The sequence below is a fragment of the Myiozetetes cayanensis genome, unplaced genomic scaffold, assembly GCF_022539395.1.
Source record: "Myiozetetes cayanensis isolate MyiCay16 unplaced genomic scaffold, myiCay2020 scf19, whole genome shotgun sequence".
Lineage (NCBI taxonomy): Eukaryota > Metazoa > Chordata > Aves > Passeriformes > Tyrannidae > Myiozetetes > Myiozetetes cayanensis.
This window is the reverse complement of record NW_026087400.1, coordinates 4,303,645-4,320,014: the sequence shown is the minus strand read 5'-3', so window position 1 is coordinate 4,320,014 and position 16,370 is coordinate 4,303,645. Positions and strand designations below refer to the sequence as shown.

The 16,370-nt window shown below is 45.9% G+C and overlaps 1 protein-coding gene across 7 annotated transcripts in view; it reads right to left on the bottom strand.

Annotated features, from left to right (window-relative positions):
- Window positions 1–497: 497 nt before the first annotated feature.
- Window positions 498–16,370, bottom strand: part of MYT1 (myelin transcription factor 1) — a 64,365-nt gene continuing 48,492 nt past the window's right edge. For all 7 annotated transcript variants that reach the window (XM_050313525.1, XM_050313523.1, XM_050313529.1 and 4 more), the window contains exons 15-23: window positions 16,088–16,150; window positions 15,806–15,874; window positions 12,181–12,243; window positions 11,509–11,592; window positions 7,043–7,264; window positions 6,214–6,305; window positions 5,298–5,401; window positions 5,038–5,181; window positions 498–3,417 (exon numbers count right to left, since the gene is read on the bottom strand). In XM_050313525.1, the coding sequence (XP_050169482.1) occupies window positions 3,277–3,417; window positions 5,038–5,181; window positions 5,298–5,401; window positions 6,214–6,305; window positions 7,043–7,264; window positions 11,509–11,592; window positions 12,181–12,243; window positions 15,806–15,874; window positions 16,088–16,150 (982 nt within the window). In that variant the 3' untranslated portion in view covers window positions 498–3,276. The remainder of the gene's footprint in view (window positions 3,418–5,037; window positions 5,182–5,297; window positions 5,402–6,213; window positions 6,306–7,042; window positions 7,265–11,508; window positions 11,593–12,180; window positions 12,244–15,805; window positions 15,875–16,087; window positions 16,151–16,370) is intronic.

Below are 16,370 nucleotides of genomic sequence, written 5' to 3'. Positions count from 1 at the left end.
TCTGCTCCTTCCTAATATCCCATCTAACCCTGCCCTCTGTCAGTGAAGCCATTCCCCCTTGTTCTGTCACTCCAGGCCCTTGTCCAAAGTCCCTGTCCAGCTCTCTTGGAGTCCCTTTAGGCACTGGAAGGGGCTCTCAGGTCTCTCCAGAGCCTTCTGTTCCCCAGGCTGAGCAACTCCAGCTCTCCCAGCCTGTCTCCAGAGCACAGGGGCTCCAGCCCTCCTGGAGATGTGGAGTTTTGATTCTCCCCATCATGGCACTAGTGGGATTTTAGGCACTGGCTTGGCTGGATGGTGACAGCTCCTTATTCTTCGAGGCCTTTGGAGATGCCAAACCTAAATTTCTGTTTAGTAAATTTCAGCTTAGTAGGTGGGAAGAGCCAGGTGTGAACTGCACAGCCCCTCAGCAGAGCTCCAGGTCAGCAGGGACACAGTGACCCCACAAGCCACAGTGAAGGACGAGGGAGGACAAAGTCTAGAAGAAAGACCATAGGAACTAAAGTCACAAACAGAACCGGGTTTTATTACGAAATAACCCTGCCAGTACATAAGGAAGTTCTGTCTGCAAAATACATTTCCTGAGGAAAGTAGATCACAGTATTCGTTTTCACAGAATAACATGTAGCCTGCTATAACTTTCAATGTGACTCTTTATTATTTAAATATTAACAGTATTCCTTCACATAAACAAGTACTCAGTCATCACATAACCAACACACAAACGACAAAATAAATATACAACAAGAGCACAGTTCGTTTTTTTTCCCCCCGACTTAAATATTAAATAAATAATAAATACAGAATTTTCATTTCCTGTTATCAGTGCCTGAAACAATATGAATGAAAAAGAAAAGAAAAACTGAAAAAGTCTCTCTTCCCCCCAGTGCCCCTGCCCCTGCAAAAAAACAAACCAAAAAATTATCAAAATGTCTCAGTTATAAAATATCTTTAAAAAAATTCCCATCATTAAAAGAATAAATAACAAAATATATAAAAAATAACTTGGTTGCATCAAAATTACAAGTAGGAGTTGTAGATAGGGGTTTTTGTCTTTTTTTTTTTCCTTTTTTTTTTTTTGGAATATCATTTTTTATGGTCAAGAGTTTTAATTTTTAACTTTTTTTGCTTCTTTTATCTTCATTTCTATGGTGCAGTGTCCAGTTTAAAATAAGTATAAAATTAATAAATAAAAAAGTTAAATAAATAGCAAAAAGTTAACATAAGGTGTTGTAAATATAAATTACATACATCTTGCCAAAATTAAATAATTTACAGGATAATTAAACTAACTACTTTTTTTTTTCTTCTCTTTCTTCCAGTAAGTGCAATTTCTCTACTTTTAAATACTAACTGAATTGCAGTCACAATCAATTTGGACTCTATTTACATGTTAAGAACATTGTGTTTTTAACACCTCCAATTTCATATTCTTTTTTTTTTTTTTCCCCTTTCTTTTGTATTTTTGCACTTGGAATGGGTTCTAAAATAAGTGAACTCATGGAGTCTGATCCTGCAAACACTTAAGTGTGGGAGCAGATACCCACCCAGGCCAACTGCCCCGTGGAACTCAACACGGGAACCGACACCAATCAAGTCACTCCTGGGCTTTGAGGCCAGATCCAGTGGCCATGGTAGTCACTGGGACTTTCCACTGACTTCTCCAAATCGCAAATTACATCCTAAATATCTGCAGGATTCAGCTTGAAACAACACCGCAGTCTTGCCTTTAGTAGGGGCCAACAAAACCCTCCCCAGCTCTGCCCGCCCCACTGCCGGGAGGGACGCGGGATATGGGACGCAGGATGCAAGATGCACCCACACTGGGAGCCCTGGGGGGGGCTCTGCCCCACGGTGCTTCTGAAGGGTTTGGAGAAGGAAGCGAGCTCTGGGTGGGAGCAGAGATGTGGGGAGCAGCCCTGTGGGGTGACAGCCGGCCCTGGCGACGGAGCGGGTGCTGCAGAGCAGCGTCACAAAGACATTCATGGAGTTATTCTTTAAGTGCACAGTGGGCTGCGTGTACCGAGCTGCTTACAAAATGCTTCTTTGGAAGAATACCCATGACCTGAATACTCTTTTTTTCTTCTTTTTTACCCCTTTTTTTGTTTTTTCTTTTCTTTCCTTTTTTTTTTTCTTTGCAGAACGGCGCTTGCGCTGTGATTTCGCGCCAATCCTAGAACACCAAACCAAAAAAAAAAATACTCATTGCCCCGTGGATATCTGTGAGAAATCAACTCCCGATTCACGGTGTGTAAGCACTTTGCTGGCCATCAATTAACATCTCTCTTTTTTGTCGGTTTTTGCCTCTTTTGCTTTGTTTTGTTTTGTTTTGTTCATCGCAATCTCAACCGTTCTCTGGCATTGATGTATGATCTCTGGACTGGCAGTACTGCGCCACTGTAAGGATGATCACAATAATGAAAAGAACCAGAACTGTCATCAAACAGACTTCCAAAAAATCATATACACCGGACCATGACACATTAAAGAGTTCTTCTGTATGAAATATCTGGAATTGGCCTATTCATAATAGCTATTCTCATATTTAAGACAGACAAAGGAATACTGTAGTTGCAAACTCCAAAAGCTTCCCTGAGAACCTTTTTTTCCATTGCGCTTTCCACTGGAGATCCAGAACTGCTCTTCAGATTTGTTTCAGAAAATAAAAATAAGCTACTTTATAATACTTCAGAGTTCCCATGCCCAGTGGATATCTGAACACTTCAGGGTTGGGAGGCCCAGCACAGGTTCAGATTTACAGGTAGCTTGCAGCTCCAGCACTTGTAGCAACATAGAACATAACTCATGTGTGAGTAGGTGATCTGGACATACGACCATAGACAACATGAGGGTTTAAGCCAGTCATACACTAGTCTTGGATCAGACAAGACCCTGTTCTTGTAATGTTTTAACCCTTGGATCAACTCTGCAAGAGCATGGCAACTCATGAAAGTTGTCTGCTCTTCACCTGCTACCAAGCCCCACAGCCTACTGGAGAATTTAAGCTTCCATCCTGATCTACCTCGTGGTCCAGGTAGAAAAAATTCCACTTTTCTCAAGAAGGTCCAAAATTAAGTAAACGAGAACATTGAGTTCAATCAGTTCCATGTCTCAGAAATGGCCTCTTGGTTACATTTTGGTCCTTTTTTTCCTTTTTTTTCTTTCTTTTTTTTTTTTTTTTTCATTCATTGAACAAGTTTTCTAACTTGTAAACCTGAATACTTGGAGGGAAAGTTCCATCTTACAGTCTGTTTGCTTGCTCATCTCCATCCCACGGCACTAAACCTGGATGCCCTTGACGGCTTGCTTGATGCTCTCCAGCAGGTCCTTGTTCTCCGGGTTCTGGTAGCATTCCTGGTTGGTGTACATGTCTGTCAGCGTGTTCACATATGCATCAAAGTTCTGCTCACTAATTGGCTCCTGCAAACAAAAAAAAAAAGCCAATTAAAAGGGTTAGTAGAAGAGCAGAAAGAGGCTAAAATGATTCTTTACAATAAACCATCTGTGTATTTTATTGGGGATGCCTGAAAGTGTTCAAGGACAGGTTGGATTGGGCTTGGAGTAACCTGGTCTTGTGGAAGGCATCCCTGCCCGTGGCAGGGGGTTGGAACAAGATGAGCTTTAAGGTCCCTTCCAACCCAAACCATTCTATGGTTCTATGTATGTACTGGCAGTCAAAGGTCTCCATGTCAGAGCCTTTTTGTGTGAGGTGCTGTACCTACAGGAATCTCATCATACAGCCCCTGATCCTGCCAGATCTTAACTAGGTCCTTAATTTTATGGATTGGCCTTGTGGAACTATTAACAGCATCAGGTTAAGCACATTCAAGCAGTTTGACAGGCTGGAGGCTGAATTAAGCCATGGAAATGAAGGGCAGGAGAACAAGAAGACTGTTGGAACACCATGGAAGGAACCAAAGGCAGGACAGAAGCCTGGTCACCTTAAGCTTACAGCTGCCCACACCAGCACTCTGCTGCAGGACAGCTTCTGCTTTTGAGGGGCATCGTGGAAACCTTGCAAATATCTAATTTGGAGTAATGGGGAAAAAAGAAAGGGAGAAGGAAGAAAAAGAACAGGAATGAAATGAGCATACAAGTCTCATGGGCATTATTTAATTGGAGTTGCCTGAAACCTTGAAAAAATATTTGCTGAACAGTTTATTTGACCTTTTTGTGTCAAATACTTCACAAAAAAAGCACTCAGCGAGCGGTTTTCTGCCAGTTAGGCAGCTGGGTGAATACTATCCAAAACTGCTCTGCTGGAGGATGGCTTCTCTCCAACCAGCCTGAATTTAAATACAACCCCCAATGAAAAGGATTCCCAAAAAAAAAAAAAAAAAAAAAAAGATAGCAGAAAAAATAAATCAAAAGCTCATTCCTCTGATCATTGCAATGGTCTTTATGAGATGTAAGAGGAAAACTTCCTCAACAACATGAGCCCCCCCTTCCACACACCTGGTTTTGACAACAGTAATTACATTCCTGGGAATAGAGAGAAGGTAATTAATAGCCTTTTGTGGTTTTACTATTTTAATGCAGTCTTTTCATTTCTCAGTAACTCTACGGTAACATGCTGTGGGCTGTTAGACCTTGTTAAATTAAACAAAATACACTCTCTTTAAGAATGCTATTCTTTGGCTGCCAGCTATTCAAAACCGAATTGAAACTACCTGCATTATAATAGGAGCTCTAAGATCTTTCTGACGTTGAAATCCAATCCCTCCTGATCTCTGCTTGTGCTGTCTTAGCCTAAAAGGCACTGGGTGCCCTTGATAAAGTTTCCTATTTTGTGATAGGGCTCCCAGATGTAATGAGACAGAACAATAGATACAAAGGGAGATCAGCAGAAAATGACAACAAAAGGGAGATATAATACAAGCTTCAGAGATAAGGGAAAAGTACTGATCTTATAAAGGACACGTAGGTGTATGGAGAGAAATTCTCCCAGTCTTTAATTGTGAATAAGCCTTATTGTGAACTGGGTTTGGCACAGCTCCCTTGATCACGCCGGCTGGGGCGAGCGCTGTCAAAGTTCCTTACCATGTGCGGAAGGCGGATATTGGCAAGACTTTGGATTAGAGCCTGGCTCAACCCTGAGAGCTCCAGGAACAGGGCTTCGTTTTGCTCCTCTATGATTTTGTTTTCCTCCTCGATGTTCTTCAGGTTCTTCTCCATGGTGGAGATCTGCAGAGCAGGGAGCAGGGCAGGGTTACCAACCCTCGCCAGTGGCACCCACTGCCACTCAGCAAGGGGCTTGGCCGTGTCCCCCTGGGCTTGGGGGCTCGTCCAGGCACACCAACCTGTGACTGTAGTTTCACCATGGCTGCTTCCATCTCCGAGTTGGACTCGTTCAGCTCACTGATCTCCTTGTTCAGCTGCTTGATCTCTTCATCATTCTCCAGAACTGCAGGAGGGAAGGTCATGGACAGTCAGCAAATGGGATGCACATCTCACCTGCATTGGTTTTTACCTTTTTTTTTTTTTTTTTTTTAATTAAGGTTTTTATCATCGCAGTTCAATGATATTTGAACAGGTCAATATGTAAATGCAAAAGCAAAGGACAGCAGAGCAGCTGCAGTCCAGAACATCCCCACACCCAGCAAGGTTGATTGTCCTGAACAATCAGGTCACCCTCTCCAGGCCCGAGTTTGGAAAGATGCCATTTAAGAACCTAATGCGTGTCTTGATTAGAAGTTATGAGGTTCATAAAATAAAGCCATATTTCCACAAGAGTGCAGGTATTTATAGGTTTCAAACTATATAAGTACTCAAGTTCAAGGCTTGAACCTTGTCAAATACCACAGAAAGCTCAGTAATAGCACTGGAAAAGCAAAGTGCCATCGCTTACAAAATTCCAGATCCAGAAATATCGCAGTATTAAAAGCCCTGAATAGGTGAAAATTGCTGAATGACTGCAAGGGATTTGTTAAAATGCCAGTGAATATTTGGGAAAAAAAAAAAAATCTCGATTTCAGCATTAATTCTTTTGCCTTCTTTATCATCACTCCCTCAAAGTGTGTGACTCAGGGAGTGGGCCTGGTACCATACCACCCCCAGCATCCAGAAAACTCAAGGAATGGATTTTCATAGCACATAACATCTTTGAAAACCTGTGGTCAGATTTCAGCTGTTGAAACCTCCTCAGTCTGCAAAGAAAAAGATCTACAGGCTCAATACCCCAACACACCTCCAAGACAAAGGAGTGAAAATCCTTACCGTCGCTGGTCTTGAACTTCGTGTTGAGAATTTCATCCCCTGAGAGTTTTCCTTTCTTCCCAGCAAAAGTAGCTCTTGGACACCCTGACAAACTGAAAAACAAGTAAAAATCGGTTTCATAAACTCTCAGTATTTATAGGTGCTTGTGTTCCAAACAAGAGCACGCGCCATTTGGTGGAGTTCACGCTGCGAGACAGTTCTTCTAAAAGCTTTTTATGGCACAGGGGAAATTGCTTTATGAATAATGCCACAAAACTCCCCATTTATAAAGTGAGAGCAATTTTCTTTAAGCAAAGATTAGAAAACACATTGTTTCCTAAAAGACAGGGTACGCCAGGTGAGGAAGGTGAGATGAGTCTGGCTGACATGGGCATTAAGCCCCTGTTTGTGGTGCTCAAGTGCTTTTCTAACATGCTAATGGAGACTTAGATTAGATATTAGGAACAAATTCTTCCTTGTGAGGGTGAGAAGGCCCTGGCACAGGTTGTCCAGAGAAGCTGTGGCTACCCCTGGATCCCTGAAAGTGTCCAAGGCCAGGCTGGACAGGGCTTGGAACAACCTGGTCTAGTGGAAGGTGTCCCTGCCCGTGGCAAGGGGGTTGGACAAGATGAGCTGTAAGGTCCCTTCCAACCCAAACCATTCTGTAATTCTGTGAATGTTAAAACAACACTTTCTTCTGTGCAGTAGGACTGACTGACCTCAGTATCAAAATCACCAGCTCCTGAGCCCCACGTGAAGGGCTGAACGGTGCTCAAGCAGCACCTACAGGGAGGTGGGTGAGCCCCCAGCAACGCTGTCACACTCACACTGATCCCCAGCTATGATTTACCTTCTGTGAGTGAGGAAGCTCCCGTTGGCATGGCCAGAACCATCACAGCCTGGGGTAGGGCAGGTTGGGCCTTCATTCTTCAACGACTTCCAGGAAAACGAGGAGCCATTGAGCGATCCTTCCTTCTGCCTGCGGGCTGCGAGAGGGCACCCTGACGCACTCCGGTGAGAGGCGTATTTGCCGCTGATGTGCCCGAGCCCAACGCAGCCAGGAACGGGACACCTGGGCACAGGGAATCACCAAGAATTACAGCCCGGCCGTAAACAGGAAGGGAGCGGAAGGAACGGATAAAGGGAAATTAGGGAAGAGCAGGAGCGGGGAAGCCTTGGAAGAGAGCATTTTTGCGTTTGGGTCTCATCTCAGGTTTATGGGGTAGATACTTAGTTGATGGAAATGGCAGATGGGAAATTGAGAGCTACGACTGCTCCTTCAAAAGAGCCGAAGAGAACCAAGGAGAATTCTGCAGAAGGAAAGGCTGTGGAGGTCACATCACACACAGCAAAAGCAGGTCCCAGTGGAGTCAAAAACCATTTGTTTGGTGCCTCACTGAGGGCAAAGACGGCAGTTTGGGCTGCAAGACATGGGATCCTGAGGCACTGCAAGGCTGACACTCTCACACTGAACCATCACACGTGTACAGCCAGCTCTGCACGGTGGTACTGAGGAGGAACCCAGGGTCATTAACTTCATCACCCTACACTAGCACAATCAGCACAGTCTAGGAGCGCTGTCTGTGCCCATGGGGACACAACCCTTCCCCCTGAGCCAGTCCCTGAGCCGGGAGCTGCTCAGGCTGAGACCTGTGCATGAAGAGCTGTAAACCTGCTCCCGCCAGGAGGGTGTCCGAGGAGCTTCTGAGCCTCAGCAGACAGGACAAATCCTTAGGCCATCACTCAGCCTGGTGTGACCTCACTTGCCTCTTCCTCCTCCTCCTCCTCCTCCTCCTCCTCCTGGTTCACATCCTGCCTCCGTGGAAAGATCAACCCACGCTCACAAGGGGACAAAGTGGGAATTACCATCAAGGCAGCACATGAGCCCTCCCACCCCCACACTTCTGCTGCTGTTTATGGCCGGCTGAAACCCACGGGAGCTGTGAGGAGCGTCGTGGAAGCACCAACACAACTTGTGCTGTTGGCAAGCAGGCGAGTGGCTCTCCAAAAGGCACCTCTTTCCTCCCTCCTCATCCAACCCCCCCCCACCCTAATGGCATTCTCACTGAATCCAGCTGGCCCACAAGTCTGGTGCATCTATCAGGGTTTCTGCTGTGGTTTGCATTTGTTTAAAAATGCTCGCCAATTATAAATACAGTTAAAAGTTTATTACTCAGGGGAGCTTACTCTAAAATAAGGGAGGTGGAAGTAGGTAAGAAATGCCAAAAATAATCCCCCACATCCTCAGTATGGAAGCAATTAGGGACTTTGAGGCTCCCCCGCAAAAATATCCACCGAACTGCTCCTGAAAATCACAAGCTGCGTTTCACCACAGAAATTATTACCCTGATTGTTTACATTCTGCACAAAAGGGAGATGACAGCAGAAGGGGGGGGGCTCTACACCCAGCCTTTTCCCAAGATAATTTGAAAAATGCTGATCTCGATTTTAATCAGCTGCAAATGCAGCACAATTCACTTATAATATCCCTGCCAGCAGGATCCTCAGTAAATTCATAACATCATTGCTTTTATATGATCACGAGCAAATTACTGAATCCTCAGGAGGAAAAGGAGAAGGGGGGGAGGAAAGAGAAAGAGAGAAAGAGACAAACCCCAGGATTTAGTATGCAGCCATTATGGCCCAACCGTTATATATTTTACGCCGTTAATTTAAGTTTTATTACATTTTCATTGTTAAAAAATAAACCAGAGCTTTATTGTGCAAACCAGCTGTCCTGGACATTTTTCTAAATTATTTTTTTGTTAATTATTATTATTTAATGGAAGCACCAGCAGCGTTTGATCAATTAGACACCTGTGGATGCTTCCATTCTATGCCAGGGCTTGGCTGAAGGTTGAGGTGATCTGTTCAATCACATCTGTAGCAAATTACTTGAAGGATGAACAGCAAAAACAACAGGGACTAAATGACTTTCTCCTTGGTGGTGATGTGCAAAACTCGGCTGGGTTCCAAGAGGCGCTCGGTGCAGACGGAGGATGGATTTAGAGCCAAAGCTCCTTAACGCAAACCTGCACTGGGCACACCTTGCTGTGGGTGGTGGAACACCTTCCCACGGGATGGGGGAAGATGGCAGAGATGGATTGTTGTACTGTGTCGCTTTGCACATCTCAGAGGAGCTTCTGTTCCTCCTGGGTGTGCTGGAGGAGTTGGGGTTACTGCCTGTGCAGTGGGATTTTAGGGAATGCCTTCACCTGCTGCTCCACAGAGACCCTCAGATCCCACCTGGCACTGCCTGCCCCAGTGCCCACAGTCCCAGCAAGACCAGTCTGGGAGTGGACTGCATCAGCTTTCCAGGAGCCAAAAAATCCAGTTCTGGCAATGTTCCAGCCCCATTTGAAGCTTGGAGCCTAGAGAATCTACGGATGTCCCACCCATGGAAGTGTCCCACCTGGTCTAATGGAAGGTGTCCCTGTGTGTGGCAGGGGGTTGGATGAGATGGGCTTTAAGGTCCCCTCCAACCCAACCTATTCTAGGATTCTATGACTTGCCAGTTTAGCTTCACAGCATTTTCATCTGTACTGTGAACTGGGAGAGAACCCAACCCCTGATGAGGATGCTGGTGGGACCATCATTCTGCTGTGGGTGTCAGCTCATCCCATATTCCTATACAAGCCCCAGCTGCACCATAAAAACACAGCCATATAAAAGCCTCTTTTCTCCTTGCACTGGAAAGTTGTGGGTTTTTTGCAGAGAAACTGCACTGGTGAAACTGCTTGGCATGTTCCTGCCTGGTCCTGTCCTGAATGGGAAAGGCACAGATGAGCAAAACCACAGCTTCCCCAGCCCCACAGGGCATGTGCCCCTGAGGAAACCATGGAAAGGGATAACCTCCCACGCACCCCTCCAACCACAGTGAAAGCAAAGGTACAACAGCCAGCAGTTGCACAACAACAATTTGCTGCCCATCCTTTCCTTCCCTGTGTCACTGGTTAATGGCCCAGCATTGCAATGCCACCAGCAATTCAGGGTATTTGAGCCAAAAGAGGATTTTTCCCACAGATTCTCAAGTAGGTTGCTTAATTTTTAATAAACTCTGCTAACTCCTGCTAATTATCACACGGCTCATTTAACTGGGAGGCTTTCCTTCCTGTAGACTGAGGAGGAAGAACAGAGCAGATGGCTCAAATATCATCTTTTTCTGAAAGGTCCTTATGCCCCAGCAGGCGCATCCCAGCTTCCTGCAGCCCCCACGGGGTTCTTCCACACCCACTGGGTCCTGCTTCAGCTCAGCCTCTGCTCCAGGACAAAACCTGGGCACACAGAGGTGTTCACCTCTGATACCCTGCATGGGCAAAACCAGCCCTGGGGCTAAAATACGTAAAAAAAAAAAAAAAAATCCGTTTGGAGAAAGTCTGCTGAGCCAAAGTCAGCACTTACAGATAACTGGAATCTCTTGGAGGGAGTTGATAATTTCCCCCATGTTTCTTTTTACCTGCTTTAACCTGCACTTGCTGGGTGAGTGGACAGGCTCCAGAATGGCTAGGGATGCTCTGGGTTAACAAAAAAAATAGGGGGGATCCTGGAGTCAGTGCTGCCTTTGATGTCCTATAGCTGTATAAAGGGTTGAGACTCTGACCTCAAACACCACATCAGGCCATGGACACTTAGCCTGTGATGCTTGGACTTGCTAAAAGTCAGGATGAATGGATTTCACAGCTCATGAAAACTCCTGAGGTGGACTAAGGGATTTCAGATCTCTATTCCATGAAGGAATAAAACTCCTGGGACATTTTGAAAACTTCAGCCTGAGGCAGCAGAGAAAGGTTTTATTGAGTCCACTTTGAATATTCTGCCCTGGCAAAGACTCTACAAAACATATTTTATTCAGGATTACTGGATCCTGACCCAAGTCATTGCTGGATAGTTCCTATTTTTACTGTGTTCCTGAGAGTTAAGCAAGCCCCTCAGCCCTCATCTGCCCCTTGCTGCCTGAAAACCCACAGGATTTGGCTTGACTGTGGAGCTTTACCCACATTTACAACACTGGCAGGGTTTTTTTGGACTTATATAAAGCACAGGTAGCAGAGAAACTGTTCGTGCCCTACCAGCCTACTTTTCACATCTGCAGAAACAAACAAGAAAACATACACTGTCACCTCCCCAGCACCCAATTTTTCAATCAAATTTCAAAATTGCAACACCAAAAAAAACAACGGGAAAGCTTTGTAGATGATGCTGAAAGCAGCGTGAGCCAGGAGGGATGTGGGAGGGATGTTGCTCCCCCACGTAAATCTGTGTGAGGCAAAGGGTACAGAGTGAAAAGCTCTACTCAGGAGTTATCCCCAGACTTACTTCATCAGCTCTGGGTCTTCTTTATCATCCTTTGTCGGGGTGATCTTGATCCCACTTTTCTTGGCACGAGGGCAGCCTGACAGACTGTGGTTAAAAAGAGAAGAAAGGCCTGTCTCACTGGCAGAATCCCTGCCTTTGCTATTCCCCCACTTCAGTCATCTTTCCCTTGAATTTGGCACTGTGTTTTTGATCTCCCTCGTTTTGCAGCTTCACACCACGAGGAGAAGTCAGAAGAAAAAAAATAATAAAAAATTGAGAGAGATGGACAGTAATTAATGGTGTCTAGATAAGAAGATATCTGCTAACAGCCTGCAATGTTTAATGGAATTGTTGAAACAGAAGGCTCAGATCTCTGCTATTAATGTTCTAAAGTGATAATAGAAATCATAAATAGGTAGCAATATTAACAGGAACATTGCATCAGCTAAAATCTGACCCTTTGTCTTTTATGCTGTTGAAAGGAGTTTCTAATCAGATGCTGGAAACATCAGAAAAAAAAAAAAAAAAAGAAGAGAAGTCAGATTAAAGAGATGAAAATAGGCTTCAGTTGTCAGTAACATTAATGTTTTATTCAGAACTTTACAACTCTGCCCACTGCAGGGGGAAAAAAAAAAAAAAAAAAAAGCAACACAGAAAGAGGCTACAGAGAAAATAATTTAAGGGAGATCTTACCTTCTATGCGATGCATAATTTCCTGTTATGTGACCAGAGCCATCACAACCAGGAGTAGGGCACCTGCGGAGGCAAGGGAGGCTCAGATTAGCCAGGGGGGACGAGCAGGGGGTCGACACTCTGTGACAGCTCATTTCAAAGAGAAATCTTGGGCACTGTCAACCCACAGGCAGGTTTTCTCCTTCCTGCCCCTTCTCCCTCTGTAAGAACAAGGTCTGGTCTGTAACATCCACAGCACCAAAGTCAGCGTGTCGCTGCGTGATGTGGCGTTGGAGAGGAACATCGGAGGCAAGAGGTACGGGTGTTGGGAGCACAGAGAGCGGCTGCTCTCCAGGAGGGACACAGGTCCCAGCCTCTGTCCCCACCCTCAGGAAGGGGACAGCTCAGGAGCTGATAATGAGCTAAAAGAACCCTCCAGGACAGTGTCTGTCATCTTGAGGAAGCCATGGTGAGGCAGCAGGTGCCATCCAGGGCCAGCAGGGTGGATGCAAGCATAGACAAGGGATGAGGAAAAATAGCCTGGACAAGGGGGGACCAGCAGGGCCACCACCAAGATGGTCTCAAGTCAGGTCTGGGTGACTTGGGGGGTGGGGGTGGCTAGTCTCAAATGGATAGCCCGTTGCAGGAGGGTACTCAAAGTGCGATACCAGCCAATGCTTCTGATGGAAAATGATGAAGGAACAGGAGGAAAAAGGCTAGGTTAACCCTGGGTTCTCCTCTTCCCCAACACTCTAGGCTGGGTGTTGCAGGGTGACAGCACCTGCTGGACCTCGGGCTGGGGATCACCAGGTCACCACACACAGTGCACCAGCAGCTTTTGGTGCTTCGGTGCAGAATTTACCCCTGGGTCCTCAGTCGATGCCCTTACAAAGGAACCTCTGAAGATGCACCCGTGGTCCTGAGTTTGAAGGTGAGCACCCAGCGCTCTGGGATGGCACTGAAAGCAAAGCCTGGAGAACGGTCCTGTGACCACCCAAACCTGCCCAAAGGCCGGCGGGGGCTGCGAGCCCGCCGAGCGGCAGCGAAGACAATGGCACGAGTTAAGCACCGCATGGTTAAGGGCTCAGAGCAAGGGCGGTGAGGGGATGTGAAGTACCGCGAGCACAAAGATCTCTTCCGAATGCTGTAGGTGACGCGGCGGACATAAAAGTTGTCATGGGGACAAGGAAGAGAGGCGAGGAGTGTTCGCAGAGGATGTGCACGCCAGCCTGCCAATTAGCCAGGGCTTTTTCAGTCAAGTGATTAGGACCGGGGGAGGGGTGGGAAGAGGAGGAAATCCACGGTGCTGCCGCAGGACGAGGGGGAGATGCTCAGCTGGTCCTTGCGACCAAAGCTCGGGGCACATCCACGAGCTTGCAGAGTGCCCATCCTCCTCGGGGAAGGGTTTTGCTGTGTCCTGCCTTCCTCGATCCCTATTTTTAAAGCCACCAGTGCCTGGTTTGGACCACTGGCAGGTACCTGCCCCAGAGCAGGGACTGATGTGTGTCCGGGACATGCCAGTGGTGTACAGGCAGCCCCTGAGGTCAGTGCCCTTGGGAAAGGCAATATACTTTCCCAAAGGTTGCCCAGGGAGGTGGTGGATGCCCCATCCCTGGAAGTGTCCAAGGCCAGGTTGGACAGGGCTCTGAGCAGCCAGATTTAGTTGAAGATGGCCTTTAAATGTCCCTTCCACACCAAACTATTCTGTGGTTCTGTGCTGGTGCCTGGCCTGGACAATGGTATAGTTGGGGTGCTCTGGCCTCTGACAGTCAGTAGAGCAGTGATTTCCACAACTGTCTTTTGTCTGGCAGCTTGGAAAACAGCCTCTCAAAAAGTCCTCCTTTTTTGACCAGAAAATATCAAAATTCTCCTCTTTGCACAAACTCAGTGGGAGAGTTTGGCATTTACAGGTCACTGAATAGTCTGTGTTGGCAAAAAAAATTGTCACCTCACCTCAGATCAGGATGTGCAGGGACACATCCTGATCCCAGAAGGGTGTCAGGGAGATAAGTCAGGACCAAGGCTCAGCCTGCTCAGATGCAGGAAAACATAAATGCACAGAGATTCAGGCCAGTAAGAGCAGTGATACATCCAGCAGAACCTCAACAAGGGTGCAAATGCTTCAACTCATTTAGAAATTACAGGTTTGGGAGATGACTGTGACATTTCTCTGCTATACACTGTCAAAGTAGAAAGCAAAACTATTTCTTTGTTGTTCTAGCTTCAGGGTGGGAGGAAATTATGAAAACACTAACACCAAACTCTTTCTGCCTTTCAGGACTCTCAAAGAGAGGAGAGAAGTAATTTGATTTTTATTTTTAATTATCTGGAGACAAATCATACCAACAGAGACCTTTTATTGCATGTTCCAGCCTGGAGCTGGTTTTTTTTATATCAGGGATATTAACCCCTGAAATAGAATTTATAATAGAAGCACTGACATAGTCTTATCTGGAGTTGTGAAAAGCTATGACTGTGCAATCTGTAATATCTCCAAATCCTCTTCTCTTCCTCCCTCCTCTGCTCCCATCCTCACCAGGACATAGGAAAAAAAAAGAGTATTGGAGAAAAAATATTAAAAAAGCTTTTTTTGTTTGTTTGTTTGTGGGGGTTTTTTTGGTTTTTTTGTTTGTTTGGTTTTTTTGTGTCCAGAAGTCTGTTTTATGCAGTATTTTGGTAAAAAGCACTGACACTGGATGCCTGAGGGGAGCAGGGGATCCTGCACAGCAAAGCTTTTTGATCTCAGGTACAACCCCGTTTGCTTTTTGTCTGGTCCTTACTGGAAATGGGCACTGCTCCTCAGAGCTTTTAGTATCTTTAGCACTAATTTTCTGATCACTTAGCTATTCTTTAAGGCTGTTGGAGAAACACCAGTTCAGCAAGATTCTCTGAAGAGGTTCTTTCAAAATGTATATAGTTTATAATGCATGATTAAGTGTACTTAGCACTAATCACGCCAGTCCTTTCCATCCACCAGCATATTCTAATAATATCAACTAATCCTGCCACTTTTTCCACCTCTGTGATGAGGAGCAGGCATTGAACAAACACTTTTCCTGGTACCAGCACCCACGTGGGTGGTGGGGCACAGAGCAGTCCCAGAGCCACGCTGCCCTCCAGGCCATCACAGAGGAATTTGGGACTTTATCAATCATCTTTGTGACCCCTGACCCACCTATGGCTTCAAAAATCCTTGATTGCATTCAGGACAAAGCACATTTTAGTTCCCAGAAATAAAGTGTGAGCCTTTCTCCAGGTTTTGGATTATTTGAGATGTACAGAAATGTTACATGAAAAGGGTTATGGCTCAAACTAGGGAACAAGAGCTTGGGAAAAGAAAATAGCATGTCTTCAGTGCCCAGAGGAAACCTTCCAGGCACTCAGGTTATTTCCAATCACTGCCATGAGCCCCATTCCCCAAAATAAGCCTTCCTTCATGCCATTGCCTCTTCATTCAACGTGGCAGCTGGAAGCTGGACTCCACCAGAGCTCCTTGCAGGCAGGTTTTGATCAGCTCTTTGAAAGGAGAAGGGAGGGGATGGAAAAGCAAAAGCAGAGCAAGAGGAGCAGGGGCAGGAAGGGAGAAGAGAGAAAAAAGGGTGGAAACAAAGAAAAAAAAGGAGTTCCAAGTTGAGCGCAAACATACTTGAGGTCAGCAGAGTGGGCAGCCATGAGGTTTCTGAGGCTCTTGTCAGCAAGAGGACAACCAGAAAGGCTGAAAGAGAAGAGATGGAATATCTGGATAAGCAAAAAAAAAAAAAAAAAAGGAGAAAGAAAAAAGAAAAAAGGGCTGGGGCGTGGGGAGGGAGAAGGGCAACAGAAAGGGGGAGGAAACAGAACCAAACTATCCATATGGTCAAAAAATATACTAAAAGAAAAAAAAAACATTGTCTTTAGAGCTCAAACCACGAATAAAAGGTCAACCCACCTGCGGTGAGAGGCATAGTTTCCCGTTATGTGTCCACTGCCGTCACAGCCTGGGGTTGGGCAACTGGGCAACAACAACAACAAGAGGGATCATAAATGTGGGAAAGGAATGGATTCCACATGAACCCCAGATGGGCAAAGCCAGCTGAGCCCCCTTGAGGTCTATCATGTGGATCTCAGCCCAGCCTCACTGCCAGACCCCTTACACCAGCTCCAGCAGGTCTCATGTGTGTTTCTATGTTTGCATGGATAGAAACCAGACATTTTCCCTTCAGCTCCCTTTC